At 60.1% G+C, this 13,685-nt stretch overlaps 1 protein-coding gene across 4 annotated transcripts in view; it reads right to left on the minus strand.

Moving 5' to 3' along the window:
* Window positions 1-13,685, minus strand: part of WWP2 (WW domain containing E3 ubiquitin protein ligase 2) — a 43,559-nt gene that overhangs the window by 27,274 nt on the left and 2,600 nt on the right. The window contains exons 2-7 of one of the 4 annotated variants that reach the window (XM_040615799.1): window positions 13,400-13,651; window positions 12,973-13,056; window positions 12,102-12,249; window positions 11,673-11,791; window positions 4,239-4,523; window positions 3,479-3,575 (exon numbers count right to left, since the gene is read on the minus strand). In XM_040615799.1, coding sequence (XP_040471733.1) covers window positions 3,479-3,575; window positions 4,239-4,523; window positions 11,673-11,791; window positions 12,102-12,249; window positions 12,973-13,042 — 719 coding nt within the window. In that variant the 5' untranslated portion in view covers window positions 13,043-13,056; window positions 13,400-13,651. The remainder of the gene's footprint in view (window positions 1-3,478; window positions 3,576-4,238; window positions 4,524-11,672; window positions 11,792-12,101; window positions 12,250-12,972; window positions 13,057-13,399; window positions 13,652-13,685) is intronic. The other 3 variants (XM_040615803.1, XM_040615798.1, XM_040615802.1) reach the window with 3 other exon arrangements.

Consider the following 13,685-nt stretch of genomic DNA (forward strand, 5'->3'; position numbering starts at 1 on the left):
CCCCATGGCCAGAGGGGAGCAGGCAGGTGGCACCGCCACCAGGAGCCAGCCCTGCTGGGAGCAGCCCCTTCGGCACTGGACAGAGCTGGTCCCTGCCCTCCCCAGCACAGATGTGCTCAGAGCTGCCCGGGGCGTTTTTAGAAACCAAAACAGGATGCTTGCAGGCTGCCAGCTGGCCACACAGAGCTACCAGGCCTGAATTAGCTGACCCGCCGCCCAGCCCAGCCCTCCTACGAGTGCTCCCATCTGGGCATTGTCTTTTAATAGACACATGGAAACAAACCCAGCAAGCCCACCGAGCGCAGCGGGCTGGGAGCGTGCTCTTAAAATAGGAGCAGGGAGAAAAGGCGGCAGAGCGCAGATGGGAACAGCCTCTCACAGCCACACTGGTGGGATGGAGCGGGGCATGCCGTGGGGAGCACATCTCCCAGGCAGCTGACAAGAACCCTGCTGTCCCCTATTGATTAGGGACCTCGGGTGGCTGCCCCGCCGTGTGCTCTGCCCCATCGCCGCTCCTAGGCTGGAGGCAGAAGAAGAAAGTGGCATCACCTTCATAGGCCCTGGGCATGAAACGCAGGAACGGCCACCTCCTCCCACTGCGGTGCCCAGAAAGTCCTGGCACGAGGTGCCAGCAGAGGTGGCAGCACCAGTCTTGGTTTCAGCACACCAGATCCCCAGATCTGCGGCCCAAGCAGAGGGAGGGCAGAGAATGCAACCAGGACCAGCGCTGGCTGTGGAGCAGGTCAGGGCACAACCACTGGGAAATGTGACTGGGAGAGCCTTGGCACCGTGTGGACAGTGGGGGCTCAGCTCCTAAAACACGGAGCTGAGAAATTCCCCCTGGGCCTGCAAATACGGGAGGAGGCAGCCACGTCCCCCAGCACGCAGCCCTCACACCTGCAGTGCCGGGAGCAGAGATGTCACCCATGTACCACCACCCCAGAGCCGGGGCAGGAGGAACACCCCCTCACCCCATGGCAGCGGGATGTGCAGCCAAAGAGGTGCCCGGCTCTGAAACCCCCAGACCCAGTCTATTCCTCTTGCCCACCCCTGTCCAGCTGACTGGACCCATCTCACAGCTTGTTCTCCAAGGCACCGAGCAGACCCCCGGCCCCGTGCAGCAGCGGGCAGCACACCCGCCGGGCAGCACTGCTGCCTCTCCCCTGCCTGTGTGCCAGGGCTGCAGCTGGTAATGGCAGCTCCCCCGGTCTTTCCCTGGTGCTGTGTCACACCAGAAGCCACACGCCTGGGGACACCCCACAGCCACAGGTGGGGTTTCGCGTAGCAAGGGGTTTCACAAAGGAAAATACTTTATCTGAGCGACCAGAGGAGCGCTTCCCACCCACCCTCAGAGATGCTCATTCCCGTTGCCAGCTGAGCGCTGACTATTGAACATCACACAAGCAGAGAAAGCAAAGCAGGCTGCACTGAAAAAAAATCGCTTGAGTTTGCCTGAGCTCGTGACAGGTGACAGCAGCTACTCTCGGCCGTGCCTAGATTGCAATGCCCGACATGGCTCACCAGCCAGAGCCTTTCTGTAGGGTGAGCAGCAAACCAGGCTGCTTTATTCCCTGCTGTCAGAAGAGGCCCCTTTGGCCACCACAAGACAAACGGGGATTATGGCAGCTCTCTCGGCACCCACGGCACCACCTCTCAGCTGGGGACCTCTGGACTCGGTTTTCTCTCTGCACAGAGGGCTGTGGAATTTCACACCCCGTCACCAAGATTAGCAGCAAATCCCAAGATGACATTTGTTCAGGAGAAGAAAGAGAAACCCTGACCAAGCAGTTTCCCTTGAGGGGACAGTGTAGAAATAGCTGAAGAGCAAAGAATGACCCTTTTATTTGCTTCCTGCCTGCGAATAAGTTTGCCAGCATCCATCACCAAGCCCATGAAAATAAACACAGCTCTGTGTATAAACAGAGCCAACATCAAACAGCATTCCCAAGCGCAAAGGACCCATATGCCACTCCAGAGAAGGCAGCTGCTTCCATGGTGGGTACGTACAGCAATGCTCTGCCCCATGTAACAGCACTACATCAAACTGTAGGGTTGTTCTGGACATCACTCCAAATTCAGGTGAGCATAGGACGAAATGAAAACTAAGTAGAAAGTTTCCAGTACCAGAGCAGCCATGGGATTTTTAATGATGGCAAGCACACCTGGTAGGTCTCAGAGGGTCCCCTGGCCAGACCTCACCGTGCTTATCTTGCACGCTCACAGGTCGAGACGACACCAAAAGCAGAAACTACGTACAGACAATCAGAAAGCAGTCAGGAATTAGAAATAAGCAGTCACCATGTTGATCCTCCCCAGCTAGAACTTTCTTTGCAGGCTTTCCAGCACCTACTGACAGCCGCTAAGTGGCTGCAAAGTCCAGCTCCCGTCAGCACTCTCTCACCCCTCCAAAGGCTTTAACACCTGGGCAGCAGGAACCGAGGGGAGCAGCCACAACAAAAGAGCACAAACTCTGTTCAGCAACCTGTTCCCAATTCCCTGTCCCACTCCCTCCTCGTGTGGGAGAGGAACACACGATATGGAAGGACAGGGTCACTTTTTAAAGCCAAAAGTATTCCTCCCCTTTGCATGTCTCTTGGTTGTGCCCAGCAGACGAAGGCGCAGAAGAGTTTGAGGTGTGGGGCTTATTGTTGAGAGCGCTCCTAAGCCTGGGGGCATGCAGAATCTCTTATCGGGCAGGCCACAGGCGCCCTCTCTACAGGCACACTTCTAACCAGAACATCTGTATAGGCTGCTGGGCCACTGCCATGCTCTGGAAATATAAATAGGTGTTAAATTCAACTCCATGTTGACAGTGTGACACGTCTCTCAATAACCACAGCTCCAAAAGGAGCAGTGCTGAGCGACTCCAGCCCAGCAAGAAGGCAAGGAAGGGCACTGTGCCAGGCACAGGATGGCCTGGTGCCCGAGCATCTCATTTCCTTTGGAAGCAGCTGTTATTTCCCTGCAGCTCTGCTTCTTCTGCTCTCCCTGCGCCTTCGGAAGTGTCCCCCTGTGACCATTGCCCAGAGGGGCATTGTGCTTCCCAGCCTGGCCCAGTGCCTGGCCAAGGCTCTGCTCGAGGCAAGAGCTGGGGTCCCCATAATCCCCATCTGAAGGGACCCCTGCAGACCAGCCCTTTGCTGGTTTGCCCCACATCTCCCTGACAGACCATTCCTTTGGCTGCCAGTAGAGCAAGTGGTGGGAACTGTCAGGACCATCACAGACCTGATATTCCTTGAGAAATAAATACTTTGAGAGGCTCGGGTCAGCCGCACCCCAGCTGTATGGCCACCCCTCAGCACCTCCCAGCTCTGCTGTCCTCCAGGAGGGCAGCCAGCCCACCCCTGCTCCACACATCCTCAGAGATCCAGAGCAGGGTCCACGGCACAAGAATGATCTAGACACTTCTCAGCTGCCTCACGGCTGCAATAACCACTCAATACCGGACTGACAAGTGCTGCCAGCACGAGACCCTTACCTTGGTCTGCTTCCAAAGCAGTTTGTACTGGGAGGCTGGTGTCTGCCCTCTGTGGCTGCAGCCATGCTGCTGGGGTCCCGTCCAGGTATCTGGGACCCTGAATGGGTAAAGAAAAAGCAGGTGAAGAAAAAGACTGAGGCACCTACTAGTTCCATCCTCCTTCCTTCCCTCCCTCCTTCCAGAAAGGAGACCCAAAAGCACACCAGCCCCACACATTACAGAACAGACCCACCAGCAAAGGACCCCCTGCCTTGACGCCAAGCTGCTCTCCTCCCCCACTGCTGTGCGATGGCGTAGCCCACTCCCACAGCACCCCACGGCCCCGAGCGCAGCACTAGGGAAGGGGAACGCAGGACTCTGCACAACTGGCAGCACCAGGAGAGCGGCCGCATTTAAGACGCCCAGATTTCACAGGCTTCGTCTCCCAGCAAGGAAGGGGAGCTGAGGGAAAACATCACGCAACCCCCTGCCAGTACAAGCTCTGCTCTCTGCCCTGGCAGCCCCACTGGGTCAGACATCACATCTCCGCACACCCTCTGCTGCGGGAAGCCCTTTTCTGAGCGGTTCATTAAATACAGAAGTGTTTCCCCAGCTGACAGAGGACAGCGAGGGAAGTGAGGCCTGGCGAAGGGCCACTCCTCTCACGGGGAAGCAGGGCGCGAGCCTGTCGATGCTTCTGCTCCTGCCCCGCCACATGCTTGCTCCCGCGGGAGCCCGTGCGCAAGCCCAGGGTCGGGGCAAGCAGGGGCCAGAGCCTTACCTGGGGGAGGAGGCGGCGGCTGCTGGCACTCGGACGCTTGCTCAGAGGTCGCGGGGGCCGTGCTCTCAGCCCTACTCCTCTCCCCGCTGCTGCTCACCGCCTCGTGCTCAGAGCCGCCGCGTGCATGCGGAGACGGGTGGCACTCACCCTCTGTCACGGCATTGCCATTAGGCAGGCTTCCCAGATCAACAGCAGGCCCGTCCAGGAAAATCGTCAGCTCTCCGCTGGAGACAACACTGCCTTTGTTCTCCGTCTGCAGGTCCAGGGTCAGCTGCCTGTTCTCCACTGTGGGAGACGAGGGGACATGGAGAAAGAGACCAAGCAGTCACCACGCAGGATGCCAGCCGAGACGGAGGATGGCTCCACCACCCCAGCTCCCCCCTGATGCGGGACATCAGCCTCCTGGTCCCCTCCAGGCCTCCCCACATCCCCCGAGGACAATGTGCCCAATCCTTCAGGGCCAGTTGTCCCAGAGAGCACTACCACCAGCACTGGCCCCACACATACACACACCAACCAACACTGCCAGAGGACACCTGGCCAGCCCCACCACCAGCTCCTGGGGAAGACCCTCCTTCACCAGCCACTGCTCGCGAAGCGGGGTCCCTCCACCCTCTCACACAGGCTGCACCCGCCCCAGGGCCCTGGCTGTGACAGCCAGCACCACCATTGCTCACAGATCCAGAAGCCAGGGCTACAGGGGAGATCATGGCAGGAAAACTGAGAGGTTCGGCTGGTTTGACACGACACATGGGTCACAAAGGGTCCTACATGAGGGCAACCACCAGAAGGTGCCTGGGACATGAAGCAGGCCAATGGCTACATGGCCAGTGGTGCCTGAAGTCCCGGCCTGCTGCAGAGGAGCAAGCAGCATCTTTCAAAATTGGGGGTATCCTCACGCTACCTAGAAAACCCAGGTAAGCAGCAAAGGAAAGCCCCAGGCACATCCCTCCATCCACATCCCCAGGCATCAATCTCACTGAATAAAACCGGCACAAAGGGCTGCCCCAAAGCACAAAACGCTCTGCTGTGGCATCAGACTGCCTTCGCAGAAGCTTCTGGAGTGGGTGGCATAGGATGGGAGGCTCCTGGAGATGGCTGCCAGCTCCACTCCCCTCTCTCATGAGCCAGTTTGGCTCCATCAGCTCAGTGAGACTTTGCCAGCCACAGCTCGACACACAGCTGGGCACCACAGCTTGCCCAGAGGTAACGGCTCCAGGAACACCACTCGCTGTTCTCCCTGCGGGCACGGAGCGAGGGGCTGCAGCGGCAGGGGAGGAGAGCTGATGAGCCACATGCTGCCACGCGCCAAGGCACCCAGTGCCTGCCCTGTTTCACCAACACACGTTGGCAGCTGCAGCTCTCTGCCTCCCTGCGCCCCTGGACAGGCACCCACAACCCTTCCAGCTCATCCAAGGCCTCTTGACGGTTTCCTACTGCACAGAGACAGCAGCAAGGGGTGTCCTCAGTGCCACTGGGAAGCCACCAGCACCCTGCATGGCTGGAGTAAGGCATCGTGCAAAGGGGCTGCCTGTACACCTCCTACAGCCGCCCCCAGCCACGCATGCTAACCACCCACCGCAGGGCTGCATCCCCATGGGAAGTGGGAGAACAACAGAACCCTCAGTGTCCACAGGCAGGCAGGGCTCTCCCACCGTGGCAGCGATGCCTGCTGGAGCCAGCAGGACCGAAACACCCAGCTCCGCCACAGAAGGCCAGAAAAATTTGGCTGCGCCAGCCTGGGACACCGGCCCAGACGCTTCCTGACTCATTTGCTTAAATAATATTTTTATTATACACAGATTGCTCATGACAACGGCACCATTTTTTAGCAACCTGCTTTGTCCTGGTTTGCAGTGGGGACAGGGTGTGGTACCTGCCAGCGGGAGCAGGAGGAGGATGGGAACACACTCCCCACAGACCCCTTGTCCCACCTCTAGCTCTGGGGTGAGACACGCTGGCGGGGTCCCAGGGTGTGCAAGTGCCACCCAAACCGCACCTATGGCTCCCAGCGGCCAGCCCAGCCCTTGACAGCACTGGGGTGAAGGCACAGAGACCACGGTGCTGCTGCGCACCAGCTTGGCCACTGCCAGGACCAGAAGCAGCCACACACCTCTCATACCGCCTGGAGACAGGCTCCTGCCCTCCTTCCCCGGCCGGAGCTGCTGCTCCCCATGGAACGCCTGCCAGCCTCGCGCAGCTGGGAAGGGACGGCAAAGGTGTCTGGCACTCACACCACATGCACTGGCCCATGGCTGGTAGCCATCCGTCCTCCAAGCCAGCCAGCATTGTGAGGGGGAGCCCAGCCACAGGGCAGGCAGCCTGGTGCTGGGATTCACCACCACCTCCTCCGAGGGGTCTCTGCCCCACAGGGCGCTCCACAGGCACCCCGAAGCCCAGAGCCACAGGGTCTGCTGTGAAGGCAGGGCTGCGGGGCAGGCTGCACTTGTGGATCTCATCAAAGAGTCTCAGGTTTTCAATGCCAAGGAAGCACACGTCCCCTCAGCACCCAGGGTCCAGGCACGGCTGGAGCACGTGCTCACGGGGGCACAGCACAGAGGTTGGAGCCCAACTCTGTCACTCGCTACCTGCCCACGATCAGACAAGGGATTCTGCTAAGCCTGGTCTTACCCCTCTGCCTAAAGGAGTTGCTTTCACTTTGCTTCCAAGGGGAACGGATCTCACCATCGGTTTTAAGAGCCCGAGACAGAAGATGCTACTGAGCGAGGCCAAAAACCAGAACAAATCCAGACCCTGTTCCTCCCTGGCTGCTCCAAGCCATAGGAATTTGCATTTTCTCCGAGCCCTACGGAAGTCGTGCCCACACGCTCCAGGGGTCCCCTCCGTCCCCCCCTGCGAGCACCCCGCAGCCGAGCGCGCTGCTCTCCCCGCCGGAGCCGCACAAGCCCTCATTGTGCGGGCGCCCAGCCGAGGGGGCGGCAGCGCAGGAGCAAAGACAAGGTGTCTCCAAGTGGAGGATGTGAACATGAACCTCCCAGCCGGCTTCCTTCTCCCCCTCTCCACCCCCTCCAACTTTTTTAAAGAAAATAAACACTAGCAGAACCTTCCATTCACTGTCCCCATCCAGCACGCGGGACGCACAAAGGGACATTGCTGTTGCACCAACAGAGGGTCCCCTGAATGGCTGAGCACAAAGGCTGCCTGTGTCCTGCCGGCAGCCAGAATGTCAGAGGGATTATTATTATTTTGGGAGGGGGTCGGGGGGTGATTTGGTCCTGAATAAGGTCTCAGTTCAGCTACTTCCAGTGCCCTGCACACAGCATCAGAGCTCCCATTTAGCGAAGGTGAGCTGGAATTCCCACCCAGTCCATTAAGTGGATTTACGGTTCCACAAAATAAGGCTGGTAGCAGCCAGTGCAATAACGGCCCCAAGCTGAGCCCAACCCCGAGCCCTCCGGGACCTCCAGGAACCACACACGTCTGACACCCATGGGCACAAGCACCAGAGAGCTGCCACATGGGAGTGGGCAGCCCCTCTACCTCTTCCCTGGGTGAGGTGGCTCCATCTTCGTGCACGCAGCCAGGAAAACTTCCAGACAGACAGGCGGGCAATGCTTCCCACCCTTCTCAGCTCCCCAAACCCTCTTTGCACAGTTCCATTGGATGCAAAGGCCAGTTTCCACTTAAACGGCTCCACACAATCAAAGCTGCATTCACCATCGCCCCTCAAGAGCAGCTCCCCGTGGAGCAGCCAGGACTGCTGCTTATGCCAACGGAAGATAAGCAGATCCTCTGGGCTACCCCGAAAACCAGATGCTCCAGCCAGCAACCTACTTGCCATGCCATCAATCCACAGAAGAATCAAACCCCAGAGCCAGGACTCTGCCCTGAAATCACCCTGGCACCAGACAGAAAAGGCAGGGCAGCAACACCACCAGCGGGGCCGCTCGCTGTCAGCATCAGTGGGAGCACAGAGCCATACCGGCTTCCCCCGGGTGCCAGGCACCCCCACGCTAACCCAAGCTCAGGGCTGGTGGGTGGGCAGCACCCACCTCCCTGGTGCTCGGTGTGGGAAGACTAGCTTACACTTTGTTCAGGATCTGCAGCCAAAGGAACGACTCCATGCTGTGGCTACAGGCCCTCTGGGAAGGAGCTGGGGGACAGTTAGACTTCCCACAGCCATCCCTAAACCAAGGAGGAACCCAGACTGTAGGGGAAGGGACAATTTTTACTGTCCCAGGTAACACATAAGAGTCACCCCAGGCAGTGGGAAGCTTTGCCCATGCTGCTGACCCAGTCTCAGCCACCAGTGACTTGGGGACAACTGTGTCCCACTCCATTTATCTGCCAGGTATAACCAGGATGATCTCAGACTTCTGCTTCTTTCCTCTGAACCATCACAGCCCTGGGAGGGAAGACAAGATAGGAGCAGAAAGCCAAGAAGCCCGCTGTCTCTGACCAGGCACAGCTGGGCATCTGCAGAACAGCCCTTCCAGGGCAGGGCGGGAGCCAGCAGACCCTGCCCGCTGGCTGACAGGGGCACAGAGAGCCTGGGGGTGGCCAGGGCACAGGGCTGGTGGTCACAGCGCCATCAGCTCTGCAGGACACTCAGGACACGACACCTGAAAGGTGATGCAGGGTAGACACAGTCCCACCCGCAGTGACTCACGCGCTTGGATGACCAGTTTTATGAGACTATGGCTCAGGAGGATGGAGCCGGCTCACTGAGCAGTCACCTCAGCTGCTCTGAGCCTTTGCTGCTGGGGCACGCAGCAGAGCTCCTTTGACATCCCATCCGTGATGGGGGCGGGGGGGGGGGGCAATCTGCAGTTTTCCAGAGGTTTGGGGGTTTGCTGCTGGCTTCCTGGAGGGTCCCACGAGGCTGCAGCTCCAGCAGCTCTGCCTGGGGCACAGCAGCAGGGAAGGAAAAGGCTCTGCAGGATCTGTAAAACCCTGGCATGTGGTGCCACTCAAGAAACAGGAGCCTGTTGATGTAACTTGCAACCCGAGCAGTGAGCAATAAAAGCGAGCGCTTCCATTTGCGAGCTGCAGCCTGGCTTACTCAGTGCCTGCACAGACATACACTGCTCGGCACACAGGGGCACCAGCAGAAACCATCAAGGCCCAGTATGGACTTCCACACAGACCGTTGGCACAAGGCTCCTGGGGTCGTTCCTCCGGCCTTGCAGGAGGAGTGGGCGAGGAGCTCCCAGAGCCTGGGAACAAAGAGGTGCCTTTGCAGCAGGCAGCAGCTCGGGGCCAGGGCAGGGGGCTGTGCCATTGCAAATTAGCTGTTTTACAGGAGCCCTGGGAGCAGCTCAGCTCTGTGGAAGGCTCCAGCTCATTTTCTGTGATTGAGCCCATTCTTACCCACCTCTCCATCTCCCTGGTCAATCCCCTCCGAAAGCAGGAGGGTGCTGCCTGCCAGAGGAGAGGCCCTGGAGGCACCTGCCAAGGCAGTGAGAAGCACTGCAACCCCAGAGGCAAGGCTGGACCCACCCGGAGCAGCAGCTCCTGTCCAACAGCTCGGGCTGTTAGCTCCAGCAGGCTCTCCCCACCTTCCTTGGGAGCTCAGGCCTGACCGGGCTCATCACTGACCCCTCTTTTCCAGGCTCCAAGCCTCAGAGCCAAGGCTTTCCACCTTTCACCTGAAGCGCAGCGTGCTTGGCAGGAGAGCCAACAGAAAGAACAGGGGGAACTCCAGCGTTTCCCTGGCAGGCGGCAGGCCTGCACGCACTGCCATGGACACCACCGGCAGCCAGAACACCACCCCTGCCCAAAAACAGGGCAACCAGAACAATTCTTCTGCACCAAGTAGAACAGCTGCAGGAACACAAACAAAAGCCCACAGCTACACTCACATACAGTAACTTAACAGAAAGTCTCACCAAAACCATGACAAACCCAACTAAGCCAGAAAGGGGTCTGCTGCCCAGCAGGAGCAGCCTTGGGAAAGGCACGCTCCTGCTGAGTGCTTCCCAGGAGGGGGAGAAGATGGTCAGGCCCCTGCATTTCGCTGCCTTCCCCAGGAAGAGGGTCACAGGCTGCATTAGGACACGAAGTATCTGACTCGGGATAGCTCAAAATCCCAAATGCTCTTTACATGCCTTTGCATGACCTGGCCACTTCCCTGGGCTGGCAGGCGGAGGGAACAGGCTCCCCTCCTCTCGACAGGCAAGGAGCCCTCTCAAGAAAAGGGTCTCCCAGGCACCTAGGCTCCCACAGGACCTTCAGGGCACCAGCAGCAGTCTCTGGCCCACTCAGAGCTGCAGCAAAACCCAAAGGCCAAGCACTGAGTCTGCAGAGAAGAAGAGGAAGCAGACGCCAGGCTAGACAAGACAGGCAGACAAAAGCACATGGCTCACCCAGGGAGTGCCGGCTGCCCCCAGCCCACAGCAGCACCTTCCTGGCAGGGCAGGGCAGGGCAGGCTCTGCAGCTTTAAGAGTCCTCCCTCCCAGTCCACCGTGTCAAGGAAAAATCTGACACGTTTTTTCTGGTGGATGTTAATGGACAAGCTAGAACAGCCAGTTGCCTTTTCCATTCATTTTCCACATAGCCCCCTGGGACGCCTGCTAATGAAAGAGCCGATTGTGCCCCTGCAGAGGAGCAGGTAGGGCGGGAGCAGCAGTGGCTGCTCCAGCACAGCATCTGCACACCTCGGGAAGAAAAAGCTGCAGGAGAGTGTGCCCCAGGGCAGAGACCCCCACCGCTGCCTGGCAGCAACAGCCCAAACAACAGGCAGCCTAGCCCCACAACAACCCGGGATGGACATTCAGGTCCTCGAGGGCTTTGCGAGACAATGGCTGCAGCAGCACAGCCCCCCACAGCTCCCCACAGCCCTCGCTGCCCCGGCAAGACAAGGTGCCACCTGGGGGCACAGCAGCCTGCCCACCACAGGGAGCACAGCAGGGACACTGCTGCGGTTTCGTAGCTTGCAGCTGGCAGTGCCAGAAGCGGCTCACCCCAGACCCTGGCATGGGGGAGAGTAGTTTGAAGGAGCCCCATATACCCCTAGGGCACGGGAGGCCCCTCTCCCCGCTCAATACCAGGTCTGTCTCTTGCAAGTGGTGGAGCTTTGCTTGGAAAAGACAGAGCGAGCCTTTTCCAGCCCCACGCAGCCGCTTGCGCGGCCCAAGCCCTGAATGGCTGCCTTTATGCAGTAGCTGCTGTCATGAGCCACACTCTGGCGACCACAAATGGCAGCAAATAGCTGAGGGGTTTGTGCTTCCTCACAGGCTGCAGCACCCTGGCTAATGGAGGTATGGCTTCCGTCACGCCCCGGCCCCCCAGCCCCAACAGGCGGCCCAGGGCACACAATGGTGCCTTGTTCCCTCCCGGGAGCCGTGGCAGCCACCACCGCTCCTCCCCACCGAGCACCTAGGGGCAGGCAAGGCGGCAGGACCCGGTGGGGCAGGGGGGCTCCAGCCAGGGTGGAAGCTGAGGGACCCTGGTGGGGTCTGGCTCGTACATACGTTTCCCACCACTCTTCAGCAGGCTGCTGAGGCTGATGGAGGCGGTGCCCAGCAGCTCGTTCCTCAGGGTATGGCAGCTCCACACCTTCAGGTCCAAGTGGCTCTGAGCTGTGACGTTCCTGCCGAGACCAGAGAAAGGGGCTGTCATGATGGCTGCATCCCCGCTCCATGCCTGGGGAACAGGCAGTGCTCTCCCCTGGCCAAAGCCAGGGAGCAGAGGGAGGTGGGCAAGGCCACGGGGGCGATGGGAGACACCCTGCCCAAACACCCTGCCCTCCAGCCTGGCTCTGCCTGCCAGTGTCCTCATCTGCTGGGGGCAAAGATCACCAGCATCTGAGCAGCTCCAGCCAACAGCACAGTGGGGTACCCCAGGGAGCACGGGGCCATCCCCGGCATCAGCCCCACACCAGGTGGGTCATGTAGACTTACAGGACAAGGGTCTCGTTCCACAGCAGCTCAGAGCTCCCAATCTGCTTCCCCGTCTTCTTGGTCTCACTGGGCAGCCCATCGCCTGACACCTCCACGTAGCAGTTCATGCGGGACGGGCGGCTGTGTGCCTTGGGCTTCACAGATACAACTGGGCAGGGGGGACAGGCAGAGGGTCAGGCAGCTGCAGGGGTGTCCTCCACCCCCCACCCCCACCCACCCCCCACCAGCTCGGGGTGCCAGGACTCGCTGCAGAGTCAAACTGCTTTCAGCCGGGCGGGCAGGGAGGGGGAGGGGGGTTGCAGGGAGCAGGAAGTGATTCTCCTGATGGCAGCAATGGCCAGATGCAGGTGCTCCTGCCCCCAGCCCCTGCTCACTGCCTGTCCCCAGCTTCACCCACACGCTGCAGGAGTGTCACGGTCCCCGCAGACAAGGCCCTACCTACCCCAGGGTTGGTGAGCAAGCTGGGGGCAAAGGGGCTCTGCCAGAGCCGCTGGGCAGAGGCACCCCCCAGGTCAGCAGTGCCCTGCGCAGGGGCTGCGGGGCAGAGACCAGGACGGAGCTCCAAGGGACGCAGCTCCAGGCGTTGGGAGCCATCTCGCGGCCACGGGAGCACCAACGCGGCCCTGGCCGGGCCACAGAGCCACGTCCCACCAGCAGCGGGGAGAGGAAGCGGCAGAGCCCAGCCGATGGCTGCCCAGCTTCCCCGGGCACCCGTGGAACGCGGGGCAGTGCTGGCCAGCCCCAGCCCTTGCTCCCCACGAGATCTCCCAGCCTGGGGCGCAGGCAGCAGACCTGGACCAGACGCACCCAAAATCCAGACTCCCCACCGCGGGACCCCCAGCCCCACCTCCAGCGAGGCAGTGGGACCCACCTTTCACGGAGAGCTGGGACTTCTCGCAGGGTGGCCCAGCCCTGGCCCTGCTGGAGCTCGCAGCGGCCATGGCATCACCCCTAGCTGGAAGCAGAGAGACAGGAGACACCTCAGCACCGATCCCATCCTGTGCAGGAAGCTGGGGCTGCACTGGGGGGGTCCAGCCTCTCTGGGCCCAAACACAGCCTGGCTGCCACTGCAAGTGACCCACACAGCAGGGAGACTTGGCCACTGATATGCACATGCCCAGTAAACCCAGGTTCCCTCTCGCTCCTGGTAAACCAGCCTTACACCACAGGCAACAGAAACGCTGCGTCCTAGGGAGAAGAATCTCCCTTCAGTGGTGCCACCATGGCCTGAAGATATCTGAGCCGAGCTGGGCAACACTCAGCCCTCTGGGCACCCTACTTAGGCAGCTGCAGCTTACCCTGACCCAAAGATGACTGCCAGTCACAGCCGGCGTGAGGACAGAGCACCCTCCAAAGCCTTCAGCAGATACACAGCCTCACACCCTGCTCTGTGCCGCCGAGCAGCAACACTGGCTCAGGAGCAGCCTGCGTGGCCACAGCACAAGGGGTCCCTCGGAAAGGATGGGACAGTGACAACCGCAGAGTAGAGGAAGGTCTGGTCACAGTACAGGGAAGCAGCCGCATCCCTCGAGGGCAGCCTGGGTCTCCTCCTGGCAACAAAACCCCACAGAAAAATTGGTCTCA

Source organism: Falco naumanni, chromosome 15 (genome assembly GCF_017639655.2).
Source record: "Falco naumanni isolate bFalNau1 chromosome 15, bFalNau1.pat, whole genome shotgun sequence".
Classification (NCBI taxonomy): domain Eukaryota; kingdom Metazoa; phylum Chordata; class Aves; order Falconiformes; family Falconidae; genus Falco; species Falco naumanni.